This window comes from Platichthys flesus, chromosome 24 (genome assembly GCF_949316205.1).
Source record: "Platichthys flesus chromosome 24, fPlaFle2.1, whole genome shotgun sequence".
NCBI lineage: Eukaryota > Metazoa > Chordata > Actinopteri > Pleuronectiformes > Pleuronectidae > Platichthys > Platichthys flesus.
Genome location: NC_084968.1, coordinates 9,754,983 through 9,778,397, shown reverse-complemented (window position 1 = coordinate 9,778,397; position 23,415 = coordinate 9,754,983). Strand labels below are relative to the sequence as shown.

Sequence of the window (23,415 nt, the reverse complement as noted above, 5' to 3'; positions counted from 1 at the left end):
TTGTTGCTGGAACTCATCTTTTTGATATACATAGAAAAATGATGTCCATGTTTTTCAGGTCTTTTATCCAATTACTCTTAGTTTCTCTTCTATTGTTTCTCTTCTATTGCTTTGTATGGAAAGCAACAAAGCATTCTTCAAGAAATAATACAAGGGCAAGAGCTTGATCCCAGAGTGAAACAACATTAATTAGTCTCAGTTTGATGTGCATAGATACAGATACAGTTTTTTGTGTGGAAGAGGACGTTTCACCTTCAGAGGAAAATTGGTCTTGTTGAATAATTCCAATTGTGGGGAGGGATACATTGAACACTATCAACGGGGACCGATTTTGATTGTGTCTCAAACACCTGATGTTGTGAAGTTGACCCCATGTGTTTTGAAGTTGACAAGAATTGATGCTTTCAGGGATGGGAACATCTCAGATAGATTGTAAGATTTGTTGGTAAGATTTAGCTCCTCTGTCTGTGCTCTGTCTTGGAATGTGCATGCAGATGAGCTTGTTAGCATGTGATCGGTACGTGACAAAGGTGGAATGCTGGTCTGACCCTGATCTGTGACGACTGAGGCCTCAGGTGTGGCTGGCATGGCAGGCAGAAATATGTTCATGGGAAAGTCAACAATGTTTGCAGGTGCATTAAAACCAAGCAAAATATTATTTGTTTCATTTATACTGATACTGTCGTCTGACAATATTGCATTTATTTCCTCTACTGGTTTAACTCAGAGAAATTGGCCATTACAGAATCTCCCACAGTTAAATGTCCATATATTTCGTCTCAAACATCTCCAACAAGGTTTTTCCCTTTTTAAGAGATTAAAACATATGCACTATAGCTGCAGTGTTATCATAATTTGTGTCTCCTGAATTCAAATAATGGTTCATGTTACTACACATAAGGGCAGCTTTTATTTGGTGGTGGATACAACGCTTGACAGTTCAATGTGGTAGTTGAATCAATCCAATTGTTAGTTTAGAGCAAATTTCTTTTTTGGGCATGTAAAATATTGCCAGATATTAGAAAATAATTTGAACATTTATAACCAAGATGGAACGCTAGCAAGTGGGAGTTTAGGGAAGAAAAAAAAGAGATCTTCCTCTTATAAAGTTAGATTTTTCTTGGCATTTCAACTCGATTCTCAAAATGCATAATGGAAAGATATTTTTCATCTTTTCATTTTGGTCTAATGCCTGGCCCTCTATACTTTTCCATATGTCTGTTCTTCCTAGTACGTTATAAAAACACCGGAATTGGATAGTCTGAGAACTTGTCAGACTTGTGGAATCCTCTGTAGGGATAGTCACTTAACCCTTTGTAAGCTGACTCAACTGCCAGTAAGACTCGGTGACAAGTGATAGCTGTGCATGAGCAGCAAGCATCTCTGATAACAAAACGAAGACAAATAAAAATGACGTTGAGGCATTTGGGTCCTATTATATGAAGTCCAACACCGTCTACTAACAATGGCATATTCTACGCTTCTTGCATACTTGTTTCCTTGTGCGGAGTCTGTGTGCGCTCTATGCAGGCTGAAGGATGCTGTGAGATGATATGTGGAAGACAACATTCCCCCACTCGCACATACACACTTCAGCAGGGGCTGAGTGAAAAGACGTATTTAAAAATAACTGCTCTGTATTTGATCTCATTTCGGGTTTTTTCTGTTTGTGCCGCTATTTTCTTCATTATTATTTTACTGTTAATAATGTTATTTTCCATTATTCTGCTATCTGTCTCCAGAAAGTTCACTAAGTCTTTAAAGCTTTTAGGTTCATTATGCTTTCCCTCTTTGATCAAATAAAATATGTCTATAAAAATCACTCAAAAACTTCTCTTTTGCTAAGTTTTGTCTTTGTACTTGGGAAAGATGTTAATTGTAAGCTTAATTCATAAGCATATTTTTCATTGAGAAAATATTTTAAACAAAACATTCTTGGGAAAGTGGTTGTATAAAATCGATGAGGCAAGCAAGTGCAACTCCACACGATCTATCCAAATAAACAACCCATCGCTCAGAGTTGTGGTTCACGGTTCATTTAGAGTGAATCATGATTCTCATTGTCATTTATGATGTGTGTAATTGAGCCGCAAGTCTAAAGCAGAGGTTTGGAGGGAGCTACAGACATATTTATTCTTATATCAACTGTATCAACACAGCTACTGAATCTTATTAAGGTCGTCTGACCCTTCTGCCAACATGTTGCATTGTGCATCTAATACAGTTTGCTTTCCTACTTAGATTCTTTCCTAGCAGTAGTATGTGGACATCATTCATGAGAAACTCAAGACCTGGCTTTAATTATTTTTATATTGTTTAGATTTTATATAAATTTCCAAAACTCTTTTGCAGTTATATTCTATTTGTCGTTCTATTTCATCATTTAATTTGTTTTTCCCTAAAAAATATGGGACAGGAAGACTTTTCACCTTCAAGGGAAATGTTGGTCTACATATTGATGATTCCAATTGTGGGGAGGAATACATTTAACACTATCGACAGGGACCTACTTTTATGTGTCTCAAATATCTTGTGTTGTAAAGTTGACTTCATGTTGTTGACCAGAATTGATGCTTTCCGTGATGCGACTATCTCAGATAGATTGTAAGATTTGTTGGTAAGATTTAGCTCCTCTGTCTTGCTCTGTTTTAAAATGTGCGTGCAGATGAGCTTGTTACCCTGATCTGTGACGTCTGAAGCCTCAGGTGTGGCTGGCATGACAGTCAGAAATATGTTCCTGGGTGAGTCAACAATGTTTGCAGATGCAACCATGCAAAATATAATTGGTTTCATTTATACTGATACTCTCCTCTTTTGATATTCAACTTGTTTCTCCTACTTGTTTCACACAAGTTAATCTATTTAATCATTCATCTACTTATTTACTTTCTTTGATTTGTTTTCCCTAAAGTACCCTTCTTTTATATCATCTCTTTTAGTATTTATTTTATTGTTGTCATCTGTTCTTGTTTGCCTGTTTCCTGAACCATAATAAATACTGAAGAAAAACAAAAAGAAGAAAAAATGTATAGACAAAATAGTTCTGTTTGCCGGGCAAACATTCTGTTGTCGGTGTAAAGTCAATAGAATAAATGCATAATTTAACCCTGATATGACAAACTCTTCAATGTCTTTCATTATCTTGATCTGGTGGGGGATAACTCTACATCGATTCATGCTGAAAAGGAACTGCCAAACCAATAAAAATGTTATGGAACCGCCCATCTACTAAGATCTGAATGTACTGGAACTTGGTTAGTGCACAAACATATAAACAAAGGACAACGAAAAAACACTTCCTGGGTGGAGGTTATTTAGGCTCAGGACTGTTCCATGTCTCACACTATGATGTCTTCTGCCTCCATGTTCTATTAAGTCAAAATTTATTATCCATTTCTGTTTGACTTTACTTGAAAGGGGAGAATATTTGTTGAGAACAACTGCATAGGTTAACACATACATTTTAACTGAGGGCCACTGACAAGCACAACTGGGGTGTAGGCAAGATTTGATGTGTATACCAGGGAGTTTGCTCCAAACATGCCCCCTAACCCTAAATACCACCAACTCTGTCACAACTTGTTTAGATATTCCTTCATTAGTTTAATGCCCTTAACTCATTGACGAGCTACTTATCATATCAAATATTTTAGCATAACACATATTCAAAAATTCCATAAATATATATAACCCAAAATCTAAAAACAAATAAAAAATATAACAAAATGCAAAAAAATGGCAAAAATATTTTAAAAGATATAGCTAGAATCAATCAAATAGAAGCCATTTGGTAAAAGTACGTTTTGAGAAATGATTTAAAAACTATAATGGCGTTCAAAAGTGATAAAACCCACACCAGAGACATCATTAACTTTTCTACAATATCCTACCATCAGATAACATCACCTCCATTTAGACCAGAGCTAAACATACCACATTGTTGTCACTCATGTGAGACTAGTTTCTGTGGTGTATGTTATCTCTTTTCCGCTACGCAGAGGACATGTGGACACAGCCACACCTCGAATCCTGTTGTCTCTACGGTGGACACATCGGACTCAAGTTATTTGTGTTTTGTGTCAAATAAGGACATTATTTCTGATGTTATGTAAGTCTGCAATATGGTAAAAGAAAAACATTCCAACAAATACTTTTAGGAGGATTTAATTATATTGATGTATCGGTGCAATATTATGGAGGATAAAACAATAAGAGAAAGTGTAAGTGATAGTAGTATTTAATTGTGTTTTCTGCTAAAAAAATGACCTTATTTTACATATAATGTATGTTCACATGTGTAATAGAAGAAAATAAAATAATTAAGCAAATATTCGTAGAGGTATTTATCCACATTACTTTACCACTGCAATATTATGGAGGAGTCTATAAGAATAAAAGATAAGTGACACTAATTGTAGTAGTTAGGTATTTATACATTGTTGTGTAACGATAGATTAGTTTAAAAATAATATATGAATGTAGTATTTCGTTTATTTGTAGGACTCAAATTATTCTAAAGTTATTCATAAGGACTGCGCAAATTATATGAAAGGCAGAGATACCGCTGTTGTACTAAAAACTACATTTCCCATAACCCCCATTTTGTAAATAGTATGGAAAGCCATTAGTCCAAAAAGGATCTTATCGCCTCTCCGTGCTGCGGCTCTTAAAGGAGACGCATCCTGAGCGGAACCGGTTTCCACCAAAGAAACGTGAGGTTTGCTGTCGCTTTAAGAAGACAATAATGTTCAATGTTTGTAAAATAATATTCTTCATATTACGTGATATTTTTTAACAATAACAGATCTAATGCAACAGCCGTGTAGTGTCGCTCATTTTATCATTAGCCAGCGAACATAACTTGGTCCCACCGGAGCAAGGCCTTCTTCTGTGATCTTCATTTTTATATTTTCACATCTAACTGAGTAGGAAACGTGCGTGAGGCTCTTGACAGTCGAACTACAGCGACATGGACTCGGGGGAGGACGAGGTTTCGGCTCCTCGTCCCGGGGTCGAGAAAACCGGAGACCCCGAGGAGGCCCCGAGCTCATCCGCGGACTCGCTTGAATCGCCCAGCGGGAGAAGGGGACGCAGAGGCCGCGCTGCAGCTGCAGGGACCGTCCCGGACCCTCGGTCTCCTGCCGGAGGCTCCGTGCGTGTTTTGCGAGCCCGAGGAGATGCAGCTGGCGCCGCTGCGGGGTCGGAGGATCGTGGCGACTGCACGAAAAAACCCGCAAGTCCGCTCCGGGGACGTGGGAGACGAGCAGGATCCCGCTCCCGACATTCACCCGTCACACAGTAAGTGCATGCACAGAAAGGCATGACAGCTACTTTACTCTACACGACTATTGCAAGCAGCCCCAGTGAGTCTGCACAGCAAGGAGGCTCATGGCTATAATTGTCGGAAGTGTGTTTTATGATATCACTGGGGGTTCTTAAAGCTATACAAATACCAGATATTGAGTTGCATGTACATGTTTTCCTCTGTGCTCTTGTTATCCTGTACTTGTACAATCACAGTATCATGCTTTGTGTTTTAGTTGCACCTCACATTTATTTACTTTCTCTCTCTCTCCCAGAAGTGCCACAAAGAAATCCACAGACAGAAAAGGTACACGCACACTTCGCTCAAGTGCACATCACCTCTAAACAGAAATGTATTGGATGTGTCCCTAACACTTTGACACACTGGATCCCTCAGCCTCCTCTCTCAGACCCAAGCCGTCCAAACCTGGAAAGGGCAAAGGGAGAACCCGAGCCTCACACACCACAGCAGCAGCAGGCAAACCTGAAGCAGGGATGGAGACTCCATCATGTGGTAAGAGAAACCGCGTCCTTGTTTCTTTACAAACACTGTACATGTCTCTTTAATAAGGCTGGAATATTTGAATGCTGATGTTCAGTATCTCTGCTCTTTTCAGGGGAGGACTTGGAGGACAGCAATGTCAAGTGAGTGTTAGTCAACTTATAGAATGAGAAGCGCAGACGTTTTTATGGTTTCTGTTTTTATTTTGCCAATTTGAAGTGTGAATTTAATTGAGGTCAGCATGGTCTCGATGGCCACATGTAGCCTTGCAGATGCAGACACAGCTGTCGGCGAGGACCCTCTATACAGTGATGACCCAGATGACCTCATCTGTCAACCCGACACAAAGAAGTAGGCTGAGCTCACTGCCTGTCTTCAATTGTATCAGTCACGAATGCTACTTTATATGAAGACTAGCACTGTTAAAATGTTTGTTTCAATTAGGATGTTCCTTGTAACTCTATAGGAAGAGATCAAGGCAGTGTGCAAAGTTACAACAAGAGGAAGTCAAAAAAGAGGAGTCAGAGGGGGAGGAGGAAGAAGAAGAAGAAAATAACGTCATAAAGGAAGAAACAACTGAGATTGTGGCGCAAATTGAGGATGGAGAGGTTGACAACACAGAGCCAACCAGGAAGTAAGTAAATTGTGGATTGATGATTATCTGAAGGAAATCACAGAGGGACTGATGGCTAACCACACTGGTAATGGGAGCAGTTCAGGTGTGACTGATATCTGAAGGCACAAACCCCATTACTACATCCCTGTGAGCTGGTTTAATGCAGTACTTTGTCTCTACCTCCCTTGTGCTGGCTGCAAAAGTGCATTATGTAGTACACCTCTGATTGTGACATGTGAGTTATTAAATATTCAACTAGAACTGTGAGCACCTACCTCGGTTCAGAGAGCACCTACCTCTGCCAAACCAATACAAATTAATGGAACCACCCATCTACTATGATCTGAATGTACTGGAACTAGGTTAGTACACAAACATATAAACAAAGGACAACGAAAAAACACTTCCTGGAAGGAGGTTATTAAGGTTTAGAACTGTTCGATGACTCACACTGAGATGTCATCTGCATCCATGTTCTATTAGGTCAAGATTTTACAAGTTATTATCCATTTAATATACCTTTTTACATGGGGAAAAAGTCACAACTAAAGTATTAAAACACATTTCAGCCTACAGATATTACTTTTTTTGTTGATACCACGTTGAAACATTTGAAGGGGAATCTGAGTGTTTTCCTGACCAACTAAAATTCATACTAAACTTCAGGATTTGTTTCCATTCAGACGAGGTCGACAGCACAAAGATAGCAATGCCCCTCGGCAGCCAAAGCGAAGGTACAAATCTTTCCTATGTCAGTTCCTTTTGATATCTAGTGTTAATCGTATATAGATTGGATTATGATACTGTTTCCTCTTTTGTGTCCTTACAGGAAAAAGCCCCCAGTGCAGTATGTCCGCTGTGAAATGGAAGGCTGTGGTACTGTCTTAGCCCACCCACGCTACCTACAGGTCTGCCACCCTGTCGCCCTTAACCGGGACAACCGTGTTCTTTGATCTTCTTCTAGCTGACTCTTCATCTGTCTCCTCTCTTTTTCAGCACCATATAAAATACCAGCACTTGCTAAAAAAGAAGTATGTCTGTGATCACCCTTCATGTGGGCGCTTGTTTCGCCTGCAGAAGCAGCTGTTGCGCCACGCCAAGCACCACACAGGTGATGTTGGAGCCTTGAGTGTTCATGTGGACATTCTTTATACTCCCCCTTTATGTCTTCTTAATAACAGAACCATTTCTGAGCTTCTTGAACTGCTTCATTATACAAGCCAAGCTGAGAGATGAAATAATTAATCTTTGTTTCTTTTCATGCAGTTTTTTTAATCTCTGCCCGTCATTTGTCTTTCAGACCAACGGGACTACATCTGTGAGTTTTGTGCTCGTGCCTTCAAGAGCTCCCATAACCTCGCTGTGCACAGGATGATCCACACAGGAGAGAAACCTATACAGTGAGTAGGAGCAATAGTTTGCCTATTTATTTAGAGGTTAATTTAATTTCATGTACATTGTCAGTATTCTCATAATTTTAAGTTTTTTTTTTTATTTTCATGCTAAAAAACTGAGAATTAACAATAGAGGAGATAAGAAACATTTCAAACTCTACTAACGTCATTATTTACTATTAAAGCTCATTATGTCACTAAAGTATTGACACCAGCCAACTGACTTATATTTAAATCCTAGTTAATCCACAGACCATAGTTTATCCAGGGTTGTATAAACACGTGTGCTCTAAATCCTTTGTATAAACAGCTTTCTTAGTTGTACCTATTTATGGGACTGCATGTAATGTGTTATGTAATGTTCCTAATGTATTGTCAATGCAAAGCACCAGACCTAATAGACCTGTTTTTCTACTCCGCCCTGTAGAAGGCAGAAGTTTAAAACTTTATGAAGAGCATTTTCTTTTCTTTGTCATACACATTTTAAGATCTGTGAAGTTGTTTTCGTTTTAGATCTGAGTCATGTCTGAACGTATTGTGAGGGATTCATTGTATTTCTTTCTTTGCATATGGTACATTACATTACATTACATGTCATTTAGCAGACGCTTTTATCCAAAGCGACTTACATTTTTAGAACACTCATCATTTTTATGAGGGGCCATCTAGGGGTTCAGTATCTTGCCAAGGACACTTAGGCATGCAGATGGGATAGAGTGGGATTCGAACCGGCAACCTTCTTGTTGCAGAGCACCCGCTCTATCCCCTAGGCCACGCTCTACAATTGTACATGTTATCATTAGTAGTTTTTATTTGTAGCCAAATTGCATTTAGCTTGTAATAATATTGTGTTATAATTGTATTGAATGCAGGACTTCCTTATTATGGAGTATATTTAACTATTTTTTTTCTGATTTGAAATTTTCTATTTTACAAAATTTGAGTTAAAGGGTCATAGGTGAGATCTGAGCTTCACATCAGTTTGGATTATAATATGTTCTTCTGTCTCCACCTTGTGGCAGATGTGAGATCTGTGGCTTCACCTGCCGTCAGAAGGCCTCCTTAAACTGGCACATGAAGAAACACGATGCAGAAGCCTCCTACCAGTTTTCTTGCTCTGTTTGTGGCAAAAAGTTTGAAAAAAAAGACTCTGTTGTTGCGCACAAGGCCAAGAGCCACCCTGAGGTGCTCATAGCTGAGGCTGTTGCAGCTAATGGTGGTACGGTAATAAGATGTTCCACCCCGGGCACAGAGAATGTCCCTGTCCTCACCCAGCCTAAACAGCCCTCTGTCAGCCAGGAGATCAAAGAGCTTCAGCAGAGCCAGGTGATCCAAGAGAGCCAGGAGGACGCCGTGGGTAGTAATCTCACTCAGCTGCAGCAAGTGGTGCTCCCATTTACTCCACAGACTCAACTAGACGTGTCTCAAGGCCAGTTGCTCCAACTGCCGACGCATCAGGTGGTGCAGGTAGCACACCAGCAGCAGGCCCCTACTTTGCTGCACCTCACCGCTGCTCCTCTCTCTCACCTCTCCACCAACAGCCACCCGCAGCTCATCCAGCTCCCTGCCCTTCCCGCCAGCACCACCGCATCTATGACCACCGTGGGCTCCCAGAGCACCCTCCTCACCCTCAGCTCCGTCACCACCCTGGCCTCCCAGCAGGCTGTGCAGTGGGGCAGGGAGGCGGCAGAAGTTGCACCGCTGCCTGGGGAGGGCGAGCTGTGGGAAAAGGTGATTGTGGGCGGGGACCACCAGGATGTTGGGGACATGATTTGGGAGAGCTGCAGGGAGAGGAGGAAGGACGACGAGGGGGTTGTCTGGGAGCGGGAAGGAGAGAGACAGATTCTGTTGCAGTGTGCAGAGATTCACGGAGATAATTTAATCTAGATAGACGGCTCGAGAATGATGAACTTCATGGAGGGAAACTGAAAGGACACAAGACTGAAGGAAATGTTTATGCAAATTCAAGAAATAGCAATTTATCTCCATGGAGTATATAATAGCAGACGCATACAGTTACAGAACTACTTCATGTCAGGGAATATGATTAAATATGTAGATTAGTGATGCTTCTTTCACCACTTAATTTGAGTATTTTAGAACTTTAACGTTGTCACCCTGTGTTTGTATAGATATATGTATGTTAAAAAACATTTTAGATTTAAAGATAATGTACAGGAAAGTCCAAAATGACATTGACATTTATTTCCACATAGTAGCCCTGCTATCTTTATCTTTATTTTAATCTTTAATCTATTTACAGAGTGAAATGAGTGTCCTGAGGTTAACTCCAGCACTAGCTACTTAGAACATCCAGAAAAATATTCCCTACGAGCAACAACTACAACCAAATGAGGTTAGTGAGGTTTTGACAAGAACAAATTACAGACAAAATACAAAATAAGCAGCTTTAAAGTTCTTACATTGAAAGCCAGCCATTGTTTATTTTATTATTTACCTCCATGCTTTACCTACTGTCACATGCCAAAATGTCTAATGTCCAAAATATCTATATCGTCATCCTCATTTGATAGTATTTATTCACCAGTGTCACATTTTCCATCCAAACAGTAATTTATGCATTGTCAGGATTATACAGGCAACAGTATTTTGATTTAAAAAAAGAAACGTTCGGAATTCTCTCATAGATGAGCTCAATTGTTTTTGTTAGAAATGTTTAATAAGAAAATATACCTCTGTACACTGCCACTACTACTGAGTAATCGTCGGCTTAATTTATCCAAAATTATGTTCAGAATAAATGAATTATGTGCTGAAGTCTGTGGGTGAATGTATTTTATATACAAACCCTCTTAACAAGAGGGTAATTTTAACCAAATTACTTGAAATGACATATGTTTATCAATTACTGCAGTACCCTCAAATCACGTACTGGGAAAAAAAAGATTGTTGTGGAACTTTTCTGGCAGCTGGTGAAAAGAGAACTCCGGCAGCAGCTGATGTCTTATCGAGGAGATTTTAATGTAGACTTGATGCATTAAGGAGACCAGCAGGTGCATCAATATAGAAATACCAACAGAATACCTTGAGCATTTGCCACCCCAAGTCTTTACTTTCGTCGCCCACTCTTAACAGCAGATCCATGAATGGCTAGAATTTGTTGTCCAATATGTTACATGTAGGTGTTCGCATCCTATTGGATAGTTAAGGCTAAAGTATGCATAACTAAATCACATTGTGCCACTGGGGAAGTACGCAAAAGAGTAAAAGTCGGGGAGAGGTGAAGTTGGTATCTCTGTCTGGAGTATCTGAATTAGATATGATCGTCCCTCAACGTAGATACCACAATGCACTGTTGGTTGGGCCTTTATATATATATATATATATATATAGGCATATACAGTATTGTATATGCCTCAGCAAAGATAAATGAAGAAGACAAGACAAGTAGAAGAGGAACACAAAGCAAACCAATGTTAGGTTTTATATTTGGCACGAAAACCTGAATCGCATTATAATTCAAACCTATCAGTGATGCACAAGTTGGTTAAGACTTGATGGAATCTGTTATTGGTAGTAAAAAGAAAAAGCAGATAGCACCGCATCATAATGCTGAAAAATCAACTTGTTAGCACCATCTGCTGTGTAAACCATGTTATAGACAAACTGTTTCTATATGATTTCAAATAACATATTTTCTCTTCATCAGTCAACATACACTGCAAACATCTTCAGAGAGGGATCTGCCCCTTTCATTTTGTACACTTCACTGTGTTTTAGATCAATCTTCCATTAATAATCCACATCGACAAGCTGAAAAAGAGTTTGTAGACATTTTATTTAATATGTACAGATGGAAACAAAAATCACAGCTTTATTATTGCCTGAAAAGGTTAGTATGTAGCATAATACAATTACAGGTGTAGGTTTGCCAATATGTAACTTCGCCAACAATGTTTAATTGATTGACTTCAGATGCAGAATTGAAATTCTCTCACAAAAACAACTCAAGCCATAGTCCTGTAAATATAGATATAAAAGCCCTATGAGACAAATTATACATTAGTGAACACGAGCAATACAATTAATATTAGATTGTTTGATCGATTGATATTCCTGCTTATTTTTTATATTGTACTGATAAAAACACAATATTCTACGTTCAAAGTTACACTTAGATGTCTTAAAATCGACTGTTATCAGTTTTGAATTGGATATTAGATCGTTTCTAAAAACATGGCACCAGAGATTTTTATTCTCTATTGTGCACGTGAAGAAAAGGGTTTGCAGCAGATGTTCATATTTTGGATAAACTTCTGTTTTGTTGTTCTTATTTATACTCATTTTCCAGTTGTCATTCCAGGAAAGTGAATGTCAGGAACTGGAAACACAAACTATCCAGTGAGGAGTTTTTATTATTTGTGGAAGGATGGGTGGGGGCCACAGGGTGACGATGTTTTGGGGGGTGGAGAGGAAATAAAAATGCCCCTTCTATGCGTCCCCCTAAAACACGCCCCTGTGCCTTGCGGAACCATTTAAATCCCCTCTGGTTACGCGCACGCCGACATGAGCACCGACACCGACACGCCGCACTGACCCGGCCAGCGAGGACAGGATTCCCGAGGCCAAACCGAGAAAACGTCCGAAGAAACGCAGCTTCGCCGCACGATATTTTCGACGCTGGGGGTCGGGGGGGAAGCTTTGGGAGACACTCTCCCCCGCTCGGCCTTCGTCCCGCTCGCTGCCGCTGACCCTCCTGTGGAACCGGGACTGGGGAGCAAATGGCAGAGCAGCAGCCAGAGGAACAGCCGCCGATAACCGAGCTGGACGCGCCGGTGGCTGGAGGGTCCCGTACCGGGAGAGCGGCGGCTCTCGCCCGGCTACTGCACCACGAGTGTACCCGTCTGCTCCAGCTATACGTGAGTTATGAGGGTGGCGGGACACTCCTCCCGTCCCGTTACTTGTGGCTTCTACACGGGCATGTTGGTCACTAGCTACCTGTTAATACCTCCATAACACTACATCTGACTTTTAATGGCTACACATTGACCAGTGTGCCTTCACAGTGTGTTGTTGATGCTGTGCTGCACTAAAACAAGCCCCCACCTCCTCCATTTCCCCTGGGGCCCCTAATGGATAGAGTGCATGGGTCTGTGTTTTCTGCCGTCATGCTGCTGTGCCTCATCATCCTTTTTTTTTTAAAACACCTTTCAATTGAGCAGCACAATCAATTCCCACTCTGTGCTAAATTTAGAATTGATCAATATCAAAGAATAAAGTCAAAAGTGCCAGGCCAGCAAGGCATTGTATTGCTGCCAGCATCCAAATTCCTGTTTTTGATTTGCACGTCCTTTGCAGAAAGAGAGGGAGACCTTCCTGCTGGACCACACCCCAGACAGCGGGCGCATCCTGTCCTTGTCCCCGGACTCGGAAGAGCCCAGCAGTGTGGAGACGGTCCAGCTGCTGCATGCGGCTCTGCGGCAGTGCTTGGGGCTGCTCCACTGTGTCATCTTGAAGGAAGAGGAGGAGTGGGGCGAGCTGGAGGGCGACTACGAGACCATGAGGACCAACGTCCGGGCCCGGCTGGAGCACTTGCTCCACAGCACCAAGAGTCTTGCAGAGAGCGAGAGCAAGACCCTGGAGGTCACTCCCGACCACCAGTGCAATGAGGTGAAGTATTTGTCAGTAGTTAGTAAGGAAGACATCCTCTGGAGTGATGACAAGACTATTTATCAAACGTCAATAAAGTATGGCATTTAATCCATCATATAGGTACTTCTACTCCAGTATCACATACACAAAATTAAAAAGCTGTAATAAATGTAGTTCTGTAAACTTTCAAATAACATATATTTGAAAAATCTCATATGAATTGAAATCCGAAAAAATCGGTGGGGGGGGGGGTAGCTAGCTGTTATTAGACTGTGCAGCCTCTGGACTCCAGGTTTGTCCATCACCCATGTTTTATAAATATATATTTGTGCTTTTATTTTACATAACAAACCACAACATGCCTCATTTTCAGTAAAACGTTTATAGAATGTATGATACTCTTCTCGTCTCTCAGGTGACCGGGTTCCCATCTTTTTCTCCAAGGAGTGTATTTTTGGCACCTACATGTTTAATATCATGCACTTTTTATGCCATCGTCAAAAGACGAGAAATCTACAACTACAAACATGAACATGTGACTAATGTTGGGAACAAAGATACAAACCCTTCATATTAATCTCGTAGATAATCCAGAAAATCTTAGAATTGTGTTTAAATCTGCACTGAATTAACAAAGGATAAAAAAGGCCACTTTTAGCCACAACTGATTTATCGCTCTCCTCTGCAGGTTTCTTTCCCTCCACAGATGGTTTTAGCATCTTGCAGCTCATCATTTTTATATTTTTTGACTCGGAAACCTGCGAGAACACGTTGCTACTTAGCCCCGGGTTTCAGAAATGGTTCTTTGACCAACAAACACAGGACAGTTGTGAAAAGTAACCATTGACCAGCTGTTTGTTACGGATGCATTCATATATTGAATCTGAATCACTCAGTGCAGCGGCAGAATTAAGGGTTTACTAGCTGCAGGCAAATTTGCTCATTCATTCAATACATGTTTGGGGTTTTCCTTTTAATGATGCATCCTGATGCAGTGACGTCAACTTGCTCTCCCCCGTGTAGGAACCCGACGGTGCTGGAGGAGCGTTCGGCCTCAAAATGTGGACCTATCGCGTGCTGCTGGAGCTGATCCACTGGGCCGACCACGCCGTGCAGACCCTCCACATCTTACACACCGAGACGACAGGAGCAGAGGAGACCTAACTCTCTCTGTTTGGATCTAGCAACATCCCTGAATGAACTCACTCAACACTAACAGCCAGCTTTGTCTTGTACTTACTCCAGATGAAATATTAGGTCATGCGGAATATCCTCTGTGAACACTAGAGGTTCTAAATGCCCTGCTCGACTAAATTCACAACTAAGTTCCTTTTTAAAAACAAAGCCCAGTAGACGGGTTTTCCCAGACGCTGGTATTTCCACAGCAAGTGCTAAAATGACCTCTAGTTTCCCACAGTTGCTATTTCCTTTGACAAAGAAGCGAGGGCAGACTCACTTTAACTCCAGTGAGTTTGCTCTCTGCGTGTGTACAGGTTGGTTTGCCTGGTGCGGTGGCAGAGAAAGTTTTTTGGGGAAATATCTTTTTTGTATACAGTGTGTAATTTATTTAATTTAAGTGTATTTACCTCTTGATGACTAAATATGTGCTGTTCATAACACTCCAAAATCTACTAACTGCTAGAATGTAGCCAAAAATACCCGACTGTTAAAACTGTGACTGATGTGCAGCTGAACCTGTAGCCCTTAGCTATTTTAATAATTCACCTAGCTCTTATTGTACCCCATTATTAACATGTCTAGTCCCAATAACAACACATATAGACTGAATGTTGTATGTTTTATTGTTTGACATAATCTGTGATGATAAAGTTGCTGCTCCGGTCTCCTAGTTCTCTCCTGATATAACACTTGAATGTGCTGCTACACTGTTCACAAGTTTGAACTAATAGACCAGTGGCTCTCTAACATTTTCTACCAAATGTTTGAGAACCACTTTATTAGACCAATATCTTCTGGTAGGATTGTATTGTCTGTAGCCAAATGTTTCATACACTCTGCACCTCACTGTAGTGGTAAATGCCTGACACAGCACACAGTGTGTGAATGAGCTGTGACGTCCAGACCTGCCGGATTGGTGGATTTCTGAATGTCTGGCTTTTCTTTTATCTCTGTGATAAATAACTGAATGTGCATTGAAGATTAAAAGGCAATCTAAACCTTTTGTGTTTTTCGCTGATGCTGACTCAATGGTTTCCAAACCCCACTTCTGCGTTTACACTTATAATTACATAGTATAATTTTATTTGATAGGCAATCTGTCTGGTGGCTTGGAAAATAAATCTTAAGGGCCATGAGATGATTAATGAAAGAACGGTTACCTTACATTTATATCAATCTTTCTGCACTTGTATCTAGTCATTCTGAAATTTCTGGGTAATTGTGTTTATTTAAATTAAACCACCTGAGAAGATAAGATGGGAAGTGACTTGTTAGTGGACCTGCTACTTGACAATTAGCCTTAATTAAACTTTGTATATTCCCATCACAAGTGTAATTGGTTTGAACCCACTGATTTATATTTAACAATGTATTTTATGATCTAACCATGTGTTTTCAAAGATTTTATTTTTTAAATCCTAACTCAAAAAGTATCCAGTAACCAAAGCTTTTGAAATGAATGTAGTGGAATAAAAACATCACTGTTAATTAAATCAAATTAAAAAACCTCAAAGTAAAAATCTTTATTTGAAGAGTAACTGGTAGGTAAAACTTTTGAATACATGTAGTGGAATGAAACCATATAATAATTGCCTATGAAATTAAGTGCAGTGGCAATATGAAATACAATGGAAATACTCGAGAAAAGTACTAGCCTCGAGATTTTACATTGTAGTACTTGAGTATTTGAGTACTCGGTTACTCTCCACCACTGCTTCAACGCATGGATGTACATGCACGTGTCTTCAAGAGACATCACATGCATATCTATGCTGATAATAATATTGTCCATGTATTAAATGTGTGTTGCGTTGTGTTATGGTTTCTCTTTATTCTCCTCAGAGATGGGTGCACCCCATTTTACCATTAGAGCCCCAGAGGGATGTTGTGCACATGCGCGTTGAGCCATCTACCGGAGCGCGAGAGGTAGCGAAGGGAGTCCTAATGGCGGAGACTGTACGCTCGCCTTTCGACTACCGGGAGCCGCCGACCCTCGACAGCGACGGGGATGGGAGCAAGCCGCCGCCGCCGCGGGGGTGAGTGAGCGCGTCTGGCCGCCGGTTCGCCGCCGGTTCTCCGCCGCGCGGGCTCGTTTTTCCACCGGGGAAATGTGGCAGTTCCAACACTAGGGACGCACGCGCCGCCGCAAGCGTGCGCGTCTGTTTCAGTTCACGTTAGGAGCCTTTATTTCGCGTGCGTGTCTCCTTTGGTTATACCGGAGAAAAGGGAGCAAGGGGAGCGAGCTCGGCTGCCTTTTCACCCGGTGGCAGCTGCCGTGTCCCGGGAGGTCGCGCCTCCTCCCCGCCTCGCTCATCTCCAGCCTCTCGGTTCATGATGTTTTGACCGAGGCTAGCTGCTAGAAGCTAACGGGGCTAGCGCTGGTTTAGCATCGCCGTTAGCATGCACCCAGCAGGGATCATCGGGGGAAACCTGGCCGATCATCGGGGGTGTTGTCGTGTGTCTGCCGTGTTCGGCTGCACATGCATGGGAACGTGTCGTCGAGCAGAGTCCGTGTGTTCACGCTCTCCGCTCGGACTGTGATCAGCCGATGCACGTCGCCACTCGTGGCTTGTTTGGGCTGCGAGTAAACAAAGTTGCTGACCACGACCAGAATGTGATCGATTAAAGTGTCACTGGACTCGAACACAGCTTGTGGTGGCGATCAGCCGTCAGACAATGCATCTATACAGGCTGACGTGATTGAACAAAGGGGTGGGGCAATGTCCAATATTATTATTAATGAAATCATAATAATACCTGAGACTCAGCTGCTGTTTACAGAAGAATATTAGTCCCTCCATTATGGTCTGCTGGTTTAGGGACTGACGTACAGCTGCTTAGAGGGATAAGATCGATCTATATATATATATATATATTAGTCCAGATCTTGGCCCAAAGTAGAATGTTATAATAGAATAGGTTACAATAATTAAAACTAGACTAACATAGGAATAGACATTAAAAATTCAACATTCCCGACGTACAGGTATTTTCATTGTGATATTTTGCTGCCGTTTGATCTTGTGTTATCTCAGTAAATTGAATTATGGCTGAAGCTAATTCCCATTACTGATAAATCTGCTGATCCTGTTTTCAATGAATCCTCCCTACTTCATCTATGAAATGTTAGAAATTGTCATAAATGGCCATGGCGGCTTCGCAAACGTCATCTTCAACTGTTTTAGTTGTTTGCATAAATCAAGAAACGTAAGGAAATCTCATTTGGGACTACATATCATTTTTTACTTTAAATAAAGTCTGAAACGATCAATTATCAAAATATTTAGTGATAATGTTTTTGCTGATTAACTAATTGATTAATTGACTATAGTTTCAGCTCAAACGTGTTGGGTTAAGGACAGTTCGCATGAATATGAACTATCTAAAAATGTTTCTTCTGGCTATCGACAAATGTAATCGGCAAAATTTGGGCAAACATGCTTAATTTAGTATTTATGACATTCACACACTGAACACAGAAGATTTATAGATATTGGAACAAAGTCGGAATTGAAGCCAGGATAAAAAGCATGTATGTGCAGTTACATCATATCTTTTAGACACTCTTCATTCCAATACACCCGATAGCAAAACCAACAATGAAGGTTGTGGAAAAAAATCCAAGTTTCTATAAGGCTGTGCTTTCATTGTTTCCCAAATCAAAAGCATGTAAAATGTTCCTTGAGTAAACACGACTGCTGCTATCATCACATGTAGTTCACAGCCTTACTGTCATCTCTTCCCACCAGGCATCGCATGCTCCGCTCATTTCCTTTGCCCTTTATCCAGACGCTTCCAGCACCAGAGTCTTGAGCGGCGCTTTGTCTGAACGTGTGATTATGCTGAACGAAGCCCTGGTTTTGTTTTTACAGCCGCGTGTGTGGAAGAAAAAGGAAGGGGACACCTGTGAAGGTGTGCGACCGAGCGTATGTAACAGAAGATGAGGAGGAGGAGAGCATGTCAGAACACAGCTACAGCCCTGGTATATACAGAAACACACACACACACACACACACTCATTTCGCCACATGCTGTTGGTGTTTTCCTCCATTCTCCTGCTTATAAAACACAAGTGTTGTGTTGTAGTCATCAGTGTATTGTTGTAAGGAAACACCTGTTATCTTTCTAACATAAGGCTTGTTGTTGCTGAAGCTGTTATGATGTGATGGATAGAAACAGTCTTCTCCATCTCAGGTGAGGGCCAGTACCCAGAGGGGGCAGAGGACCGCCTCCCTCAACCTGGCAGCCCCTACTACCTGCCCGATCCCGCTCAGCTCTGGTAAGGCGACCCCCCCCATCACCAGCCATGGTTGCTTTGATCCGCTGTGCCTTTTTTCTGGTTTTGTTTTTTTCATAGAAGATCCATATTACTCACATCAGATTTCATTTTTTTAGTGTGCCAGAGTTGGGAGAAGAAGGGGCGAGTGGGGTTCGGGGGCCCGTGCTCTTCCATCCGCCGCCCAACTGCCGCATCCGAGAGGTCCACTGTGGGACGCAGGTGCGCTTGGTCGTCATTGCGATCCGCGACATCGCCAAAGGGGAGGAGATCACAGTGGACTACAGCCTGACCGACTGGGGAGAGAATGCAATGGTGAGCAACTACACATAAGGACATTATAAATAACAAGTCTGGTTACGGTCTTATTGTCAACAAATCCAATGACAAAGGTCAAAACCGACATAACTGGCCTGTGGCACAGAGTTGGTCCCTCAATACACAGTCCTGTTCTCACAAATGAACAAAAATCTTCATAGCAATAGTTAAAAAAATTCTGCTTGTTAATCCTCAAACTATGTGTTTGTGACCAGTCCTGATTGTATAAGGAACCAATGGGTTGTGATTCAATAGGGAAGTGATAAAGTGTATAATCCATATTTGTTTTTCAAGGACATTGTAAATCACTGCAGACCCTGTTAACAAATTTGAAATCTGTCTCTCACCAGGAGGATGAGGCTGGCCCCCACCCACTGTCCCTCTCTGTTTCCGATTACCTTACCCCCTCCTGGTCATTATCACCCTCATCCTCCCCACTCACCCACTCTGAACCCAGCGACTCAGATCGCGAGGAGGACGAAGAGGAGGAAGACGACGATGATGACGATGACGATGAAGAAGAGGAAATCGAGGAAATACGGGGCCGAATGCTGCGCCGCCGCAAGAAGCGCAAGCTGGCAGATGCTGTCGAATCAAAGAAGAAGGACTCACCCACCTCCTCCAGAGGACCTGGGCGCCCGTGCTCTTCCTTTTCCCGCCCAGCACCTGTCACACCCCCAGTCAGATCCCAGTCCCAGTCACCAGCCAGCACCCTGGCTCCCCCGACCACCAACATCAACAATAACATCAACATTAACATTGGCAGCTCCAGCGGGGCCACAGTGAGCCGGCGGCAGCACTGCCCGTACTGCGGGCGCCACTATCGCTCATTAGCACGCCATCTGGAGAAACACCATGCCAACCAGCCTGAGGTCAGAACGGCCATGGAGCTGGCCCACCTTCACAGCTCTTCAAACGGCAGCGCCTCACACCCTCAACCCTCGTCGTCCTCCACCTCTGCTACTCACAGTCATTCCTTTGCTGTCCCTCAGCCTTCGGGCTCGAACCCTGCGCCGCCCTCTCTCTTCTCCAGGGAGAGGGAATCGCCAGCTACTCGCTCGAGCACAGGCGCCGTCTCCTTCTCCCTCTCGCTCACCCCGCCTCCCTCGGGTCAGCCCACAGCTGCCAAAAAGGGGTCAAGCTGCTCAGCACCTGCAGCAAAACGCGCTGCGCCCCCGATGGTGACCCGGGTTAAGAGTCCATCGCCGCCGCCTCCTCCGCCAACTCCCAGGAGGGGTCGGAGAATGAAGAAAGAGAAGCAGGAGGAGCAGCAGAAGGTGGAGTTGGAGAGCTCAAGAAGTCAAGAGGAGCTGGTTCCACCTCCCACTCCAGAGCCGGACATAGATCCAGAGGAAGAACTGGAGCTGAGTGCAGAAGGTGAAGATGAACCTGCAGAAGAGAAGAATGGAGAGATTATAAGGTTTGGTTTTCTATGATACTAGATACTATTGTACATTAGTTGCTGGATTATGCATCATTAATTTAACGGCTGTTTCTTGCTCTCTGTTTTTCAGCACACAAAGACATCACATGTCTCCGCTGCTCTCCTCCCTCTCTTGTCTGGTCCTCTACCTCCGCCGCCAGCAGCACACCTCCTTCCTTTCTTTAACCCGCTCTCCTCACTCCGCCGAGGCCTGGCGCCTGCTCTGCCATTCCAGCCTGTCCCTGCTCATCCTCTACAACCGCCACCGCGAATGTGAGGTGGCTAAACTCACTATACAGGACTACCGCAGCCGGGTCACCCCACAGGCGAGCACCATCACCAGCCCCCCCTCCGGCACGGAAGCCCTCTTGTCCCCCTTTGAACGCCATGTCCTCTCTCTACTCCCGCGGGCCAGCGTTTTAGGCAAGCGCGGTCGCGTCCAGCCGCTTATTCTCCCGCCACACTGTGAGTCCTGCCTGGACCTGCTGCTTCAAACCAGCCCCAATGTTGGTGTGGACCCAGAGAGCCCCTACGTCTTCTCCCGGCCGTACCACTCTCCTGCCACCCCTCTCCGGGGCACGGACCTCCTGAGGAACCTGGCTCGAGCCAGCGGGGCCAAGAACCCCGGATCGCTGACAGCAACAAGAGCACGACGGCAGGTAGCTATCCTTACCCAGCTGCTACTGTTGGAGGAGGGTGAGGGCCAGGCTGGAGCAACCAAACGCTTGGAGGACTTCCTGGAGAGAGAGTACCACGTGACCCAGAACTGCTCCGCTATCATTCGTGATCCGTCTCTTATGGGCCGGGTGGGTCGTGTTGTTCTTTATGGAGAGAGGGAAGGTGTTCTTTTCAGAGGGATGAGCCTGCAGCACATCTGCCTTGAGTTGGATGGTAAACACACACACACACACACACACACACACACACACACACAGGTTTTGCTTCTGAGAACCTTTGGTAAGATTGAACTTTCAAATCTGTTTGGAGTAATGCTTAGTGACCAGTAAAGCTTATTAATGCTTTTTTTTAGACGTTGATATTAGGTGTATTATTGTTTTCTTTTTCAGAGTTCGTTATGAGAATTCTTTCTTGCAGCAGAAAGTAGATGTTTCAAAACATGTACAAAGTCAACTAAAGCTATCTATGTTGCTACACAACACTAGATGTTTTGTAGTTGATCCCACGGAATTATTGTGCCATGTTATTTGATTTGATCCGAGTTAACCACCTTGTGGTTTATCTCTGTCCTACAGTGATGTCTGGGAACTCAGCAGACTCCTTTTCAGAGGATTCTGAGGCAGAAGAAGAGAAAGAGGAGGTGAAGGAGAAGGTTGAGGTAACGGTGAAGAAGAAAGGCCCCGGTCGACCGCCGCGGAAGAAGAGGGCGCCCATTCCTTCTCCAGTTAGCCCGTCGATAGCCAACGTCCATAAGAGGCGATGTATTCCCCCCAAATCAGGTAACCATCAGTCTTTAACATTCTGAATTACCGGGAATCCTCAGTTGCACTTAATTTGTTTACATTCTGCAACACCCCGTCTTTCTCACAGGCAAGCGTGGCGTGCTGAAGCGTCCCTGGTCGGAGGCAGAGCGTGTAGCAGTGGAGACTCACCTGAAGCGAAACCTCATGGAGCTGCGCGTCCCAGCGAAGGCGGACTGCGAGCGCTGCCTCGAACTCTGTCCTCTGCTGGTGAGCAACCAGCGAGACTGGAGGGCAATCAAGTTTTACGTCCACAACCGCATCCAGCTGCTGAAGAAGCAGGGGAGGAGGGAAAGCGCCGCCGCAGTTTGCTAAAGAAAAAAACAATAAAAAAAAAAGTTGTGGCAGAGGGACACGTACCATACTGTATAAACCACCAGCAATCACATGAAGATATAAACTCTTGGCTGTGTTGGAGAGCAGCTTTCCCCGTCTCATCACCCTGGTCATAAGGGAGAAGTGTAATAAAAGTGACTAAGCTAAGAAACAGATGCTGTCGCTCCAGTTAGGGATCGTTCGTGCTCAGTGTTGGGATCCCCAGTGTCTGTTTCCGAGATGTATTTTTAAGTGGTTGGACAAGATGTTCTTGTTAGTGTGAATATGAGTTCAGACACAGTGAATGCATTTGTTTTTTTAAGATCTGATTTTTATGTCATTTTTACTAGCTAGTTGACAGTGGAGGGGTGGCTGTTATGAGATATGAAGGAGAGAAGGTTTCTGCAGTGATCAGGTGTGCGCTTTAGAACCCTAGACCACCGGGACACGCCACAACAGACAAGCTTCTGTCCCACATTTTCCTCCACAGAACGCTGATGACCAAACATGACTTTTAAAGCTTTGGAGGAAGACACCCAATGGTTCCGATGGTTAAAAAAAAAAAACACAGAAAAACTACGTCTTCGGGACTGAGACGTGTATGAACTTGTATAGTTTGTTTGATATCGACCCGCAACACCCAACGGACAAGTGTTTTAAAGAAGTATTCCTTAAAAGTCTTCGACTATGATGCACTGGTCTGTGTATCCGTTCTTGCATACCTCTTATCACGATCATCATCAGACTAGTATGTATCGAGGCACGCCTACTTGAATTTATTGCGATATATGAGAAGAATATCCAAACAAATTTTATTTCTAAATCAACACATGGTCGCATTCATTATGTAAATACTTAATCTATGAAAAGTATACAGTAGTGATGACAAAGTTAGTATTGTGTTATGGTGTACATACTGTAAATACTATCTGTACTTATTAAAGTGTATGACATTTTGCTGTGTTTTCTTAAACTGGACTGTAAAGTGAGGATTCAA

The 23,415-nt window shown here is 42.8% G+C and overlaps 2 protein-coding genes across 3 annotated transcripts; both read left to right on the top strand.

Annotated features, from left to right (window-relative positions):
- Positions 1 to 4,648: 4,648 nt before the first annotated feature.
- LOC133950120 (E3 ubiquitin-protein ligase ZFP91-like) lies at positions 4,649 to 10,594 on the top strand. 2 transcript variants are annotated; one of them, XM_062384326.1, is made up of 12 exons: positions 4,660 to 4,712; positions 4,930 to 5,298; positions 5,580 to 5,611; positions 5,702 to 5,818; positions 5,922 to 5,949; positions 6,047 to 6,157; positions 6,273 to 6,440; positions 7,106 to 7,156; positions 7,252 to 7,330; positions 7,419 to 7,533; positions 7,723 to 7,822; positions 8,839 to 10,594. In XM_062384326.1, the coding sequence occupies exons 2-12, from the start codon at positions 4,970 to 4,972 to the stop codon at positions 9,701 to 9,703; spliced, it is 1,995 nt and encodes a 664-aa protein (XP_062240310.1). In that variant the 5' UTR covers positions 4,660 to 4,712; positions 4,930 to 4,969; the 3' UTR covers positions 9,704 to 10,594. The 2 variants fall into 2 exon arrangements, with proteins under 2 accessions (XP_062240312.1, XP_062240310.1); XM_062384328.1 differs by having other exon boundaries at positions 4,649 to 5,298; positions 6,071 to 6,157.
- Positions 10,595 to 16,375: 5,781 nt separating this feature from the next.
- Positions 16,376 to 23,374, top strand: LOC133949880 (uncharacterized). The gene is made up of 8 exons (XM_062383931.1): positions 16,376 to 16,644; positions 18,481 to 18,590; positions 18,803 to 18,887; positions 19,004 to 19,199; positions 19,553 to 20,622; positions 20,717 to 21,516; positions 21,879 to 22,082; positions 22,174 to 23,374. Exons 1-8 carry the CDS (start codon positions 16,427 to 16,429, stop codon positions 22,416 to 22,418), a joined length of 2,928 nt encoding a protein of 975 aa, XP_062239915.1. The 5' UTR covers positions 16,376 to 16,426; the 3' UTR covers positions 22,419 to 23,374.
- The last annotated feature ends 41 nt before the right edge of the window (positions 23,375 to 23,415 follow it).

What these genes read in the sequence shown, in the direction of transcription:
- LOC133950120 (XM_062384326.1), top strand. Translation starts at nt 4,970, where the DNA reads ATGGACTCGGGGGAGGACGAGGTTTCGGCTCCTCGTCCCGGGGTCGAG. An exon ending in CGACATTCACCCGTCACACA is followed by an intron (nt 5,299 to 5,579) that starts GTAAGTGCATGC and finishes TCTCTCTCCCAG; the next exon opens with AAGTGCCACAAAGAAATCCA. An exon ending in GAAATCCACAGACAGAAAAG is followed by an intron (nt 5,612 to 5,701) that starts GTACACGCACAC and finishes TGGATCCCTCAG; the next exon opens with CCTCCTCTCTCAGACCCAAG.
- LOC133949880 (XM_062383931.1), top strand. Translation starts at nt 16,427, where the DNA reads ATGGTTTCTCTTTATTCTCCTCAGAGATGGGTGCACCCCATTTTACCA. An exon ending in AAGCCGCCGCCGCCGCGGGG is followed by an intron (nt 16,645 to 18,480) that starts GTGAGTGAGCGC and finishes TTGTTTTTACAG; the next exon opens with CCGCGTGTGTGGAAGAAAAA. An exon ending in ATGTATTCCCCCCAAATCAG is followed by an intron (nt 22,083 to 22,173) that starts GTAACCATCAGT and finishes TCTTTCTCACAG; the next exon opens with GCAAGCGTGGCGTGCTGAAG.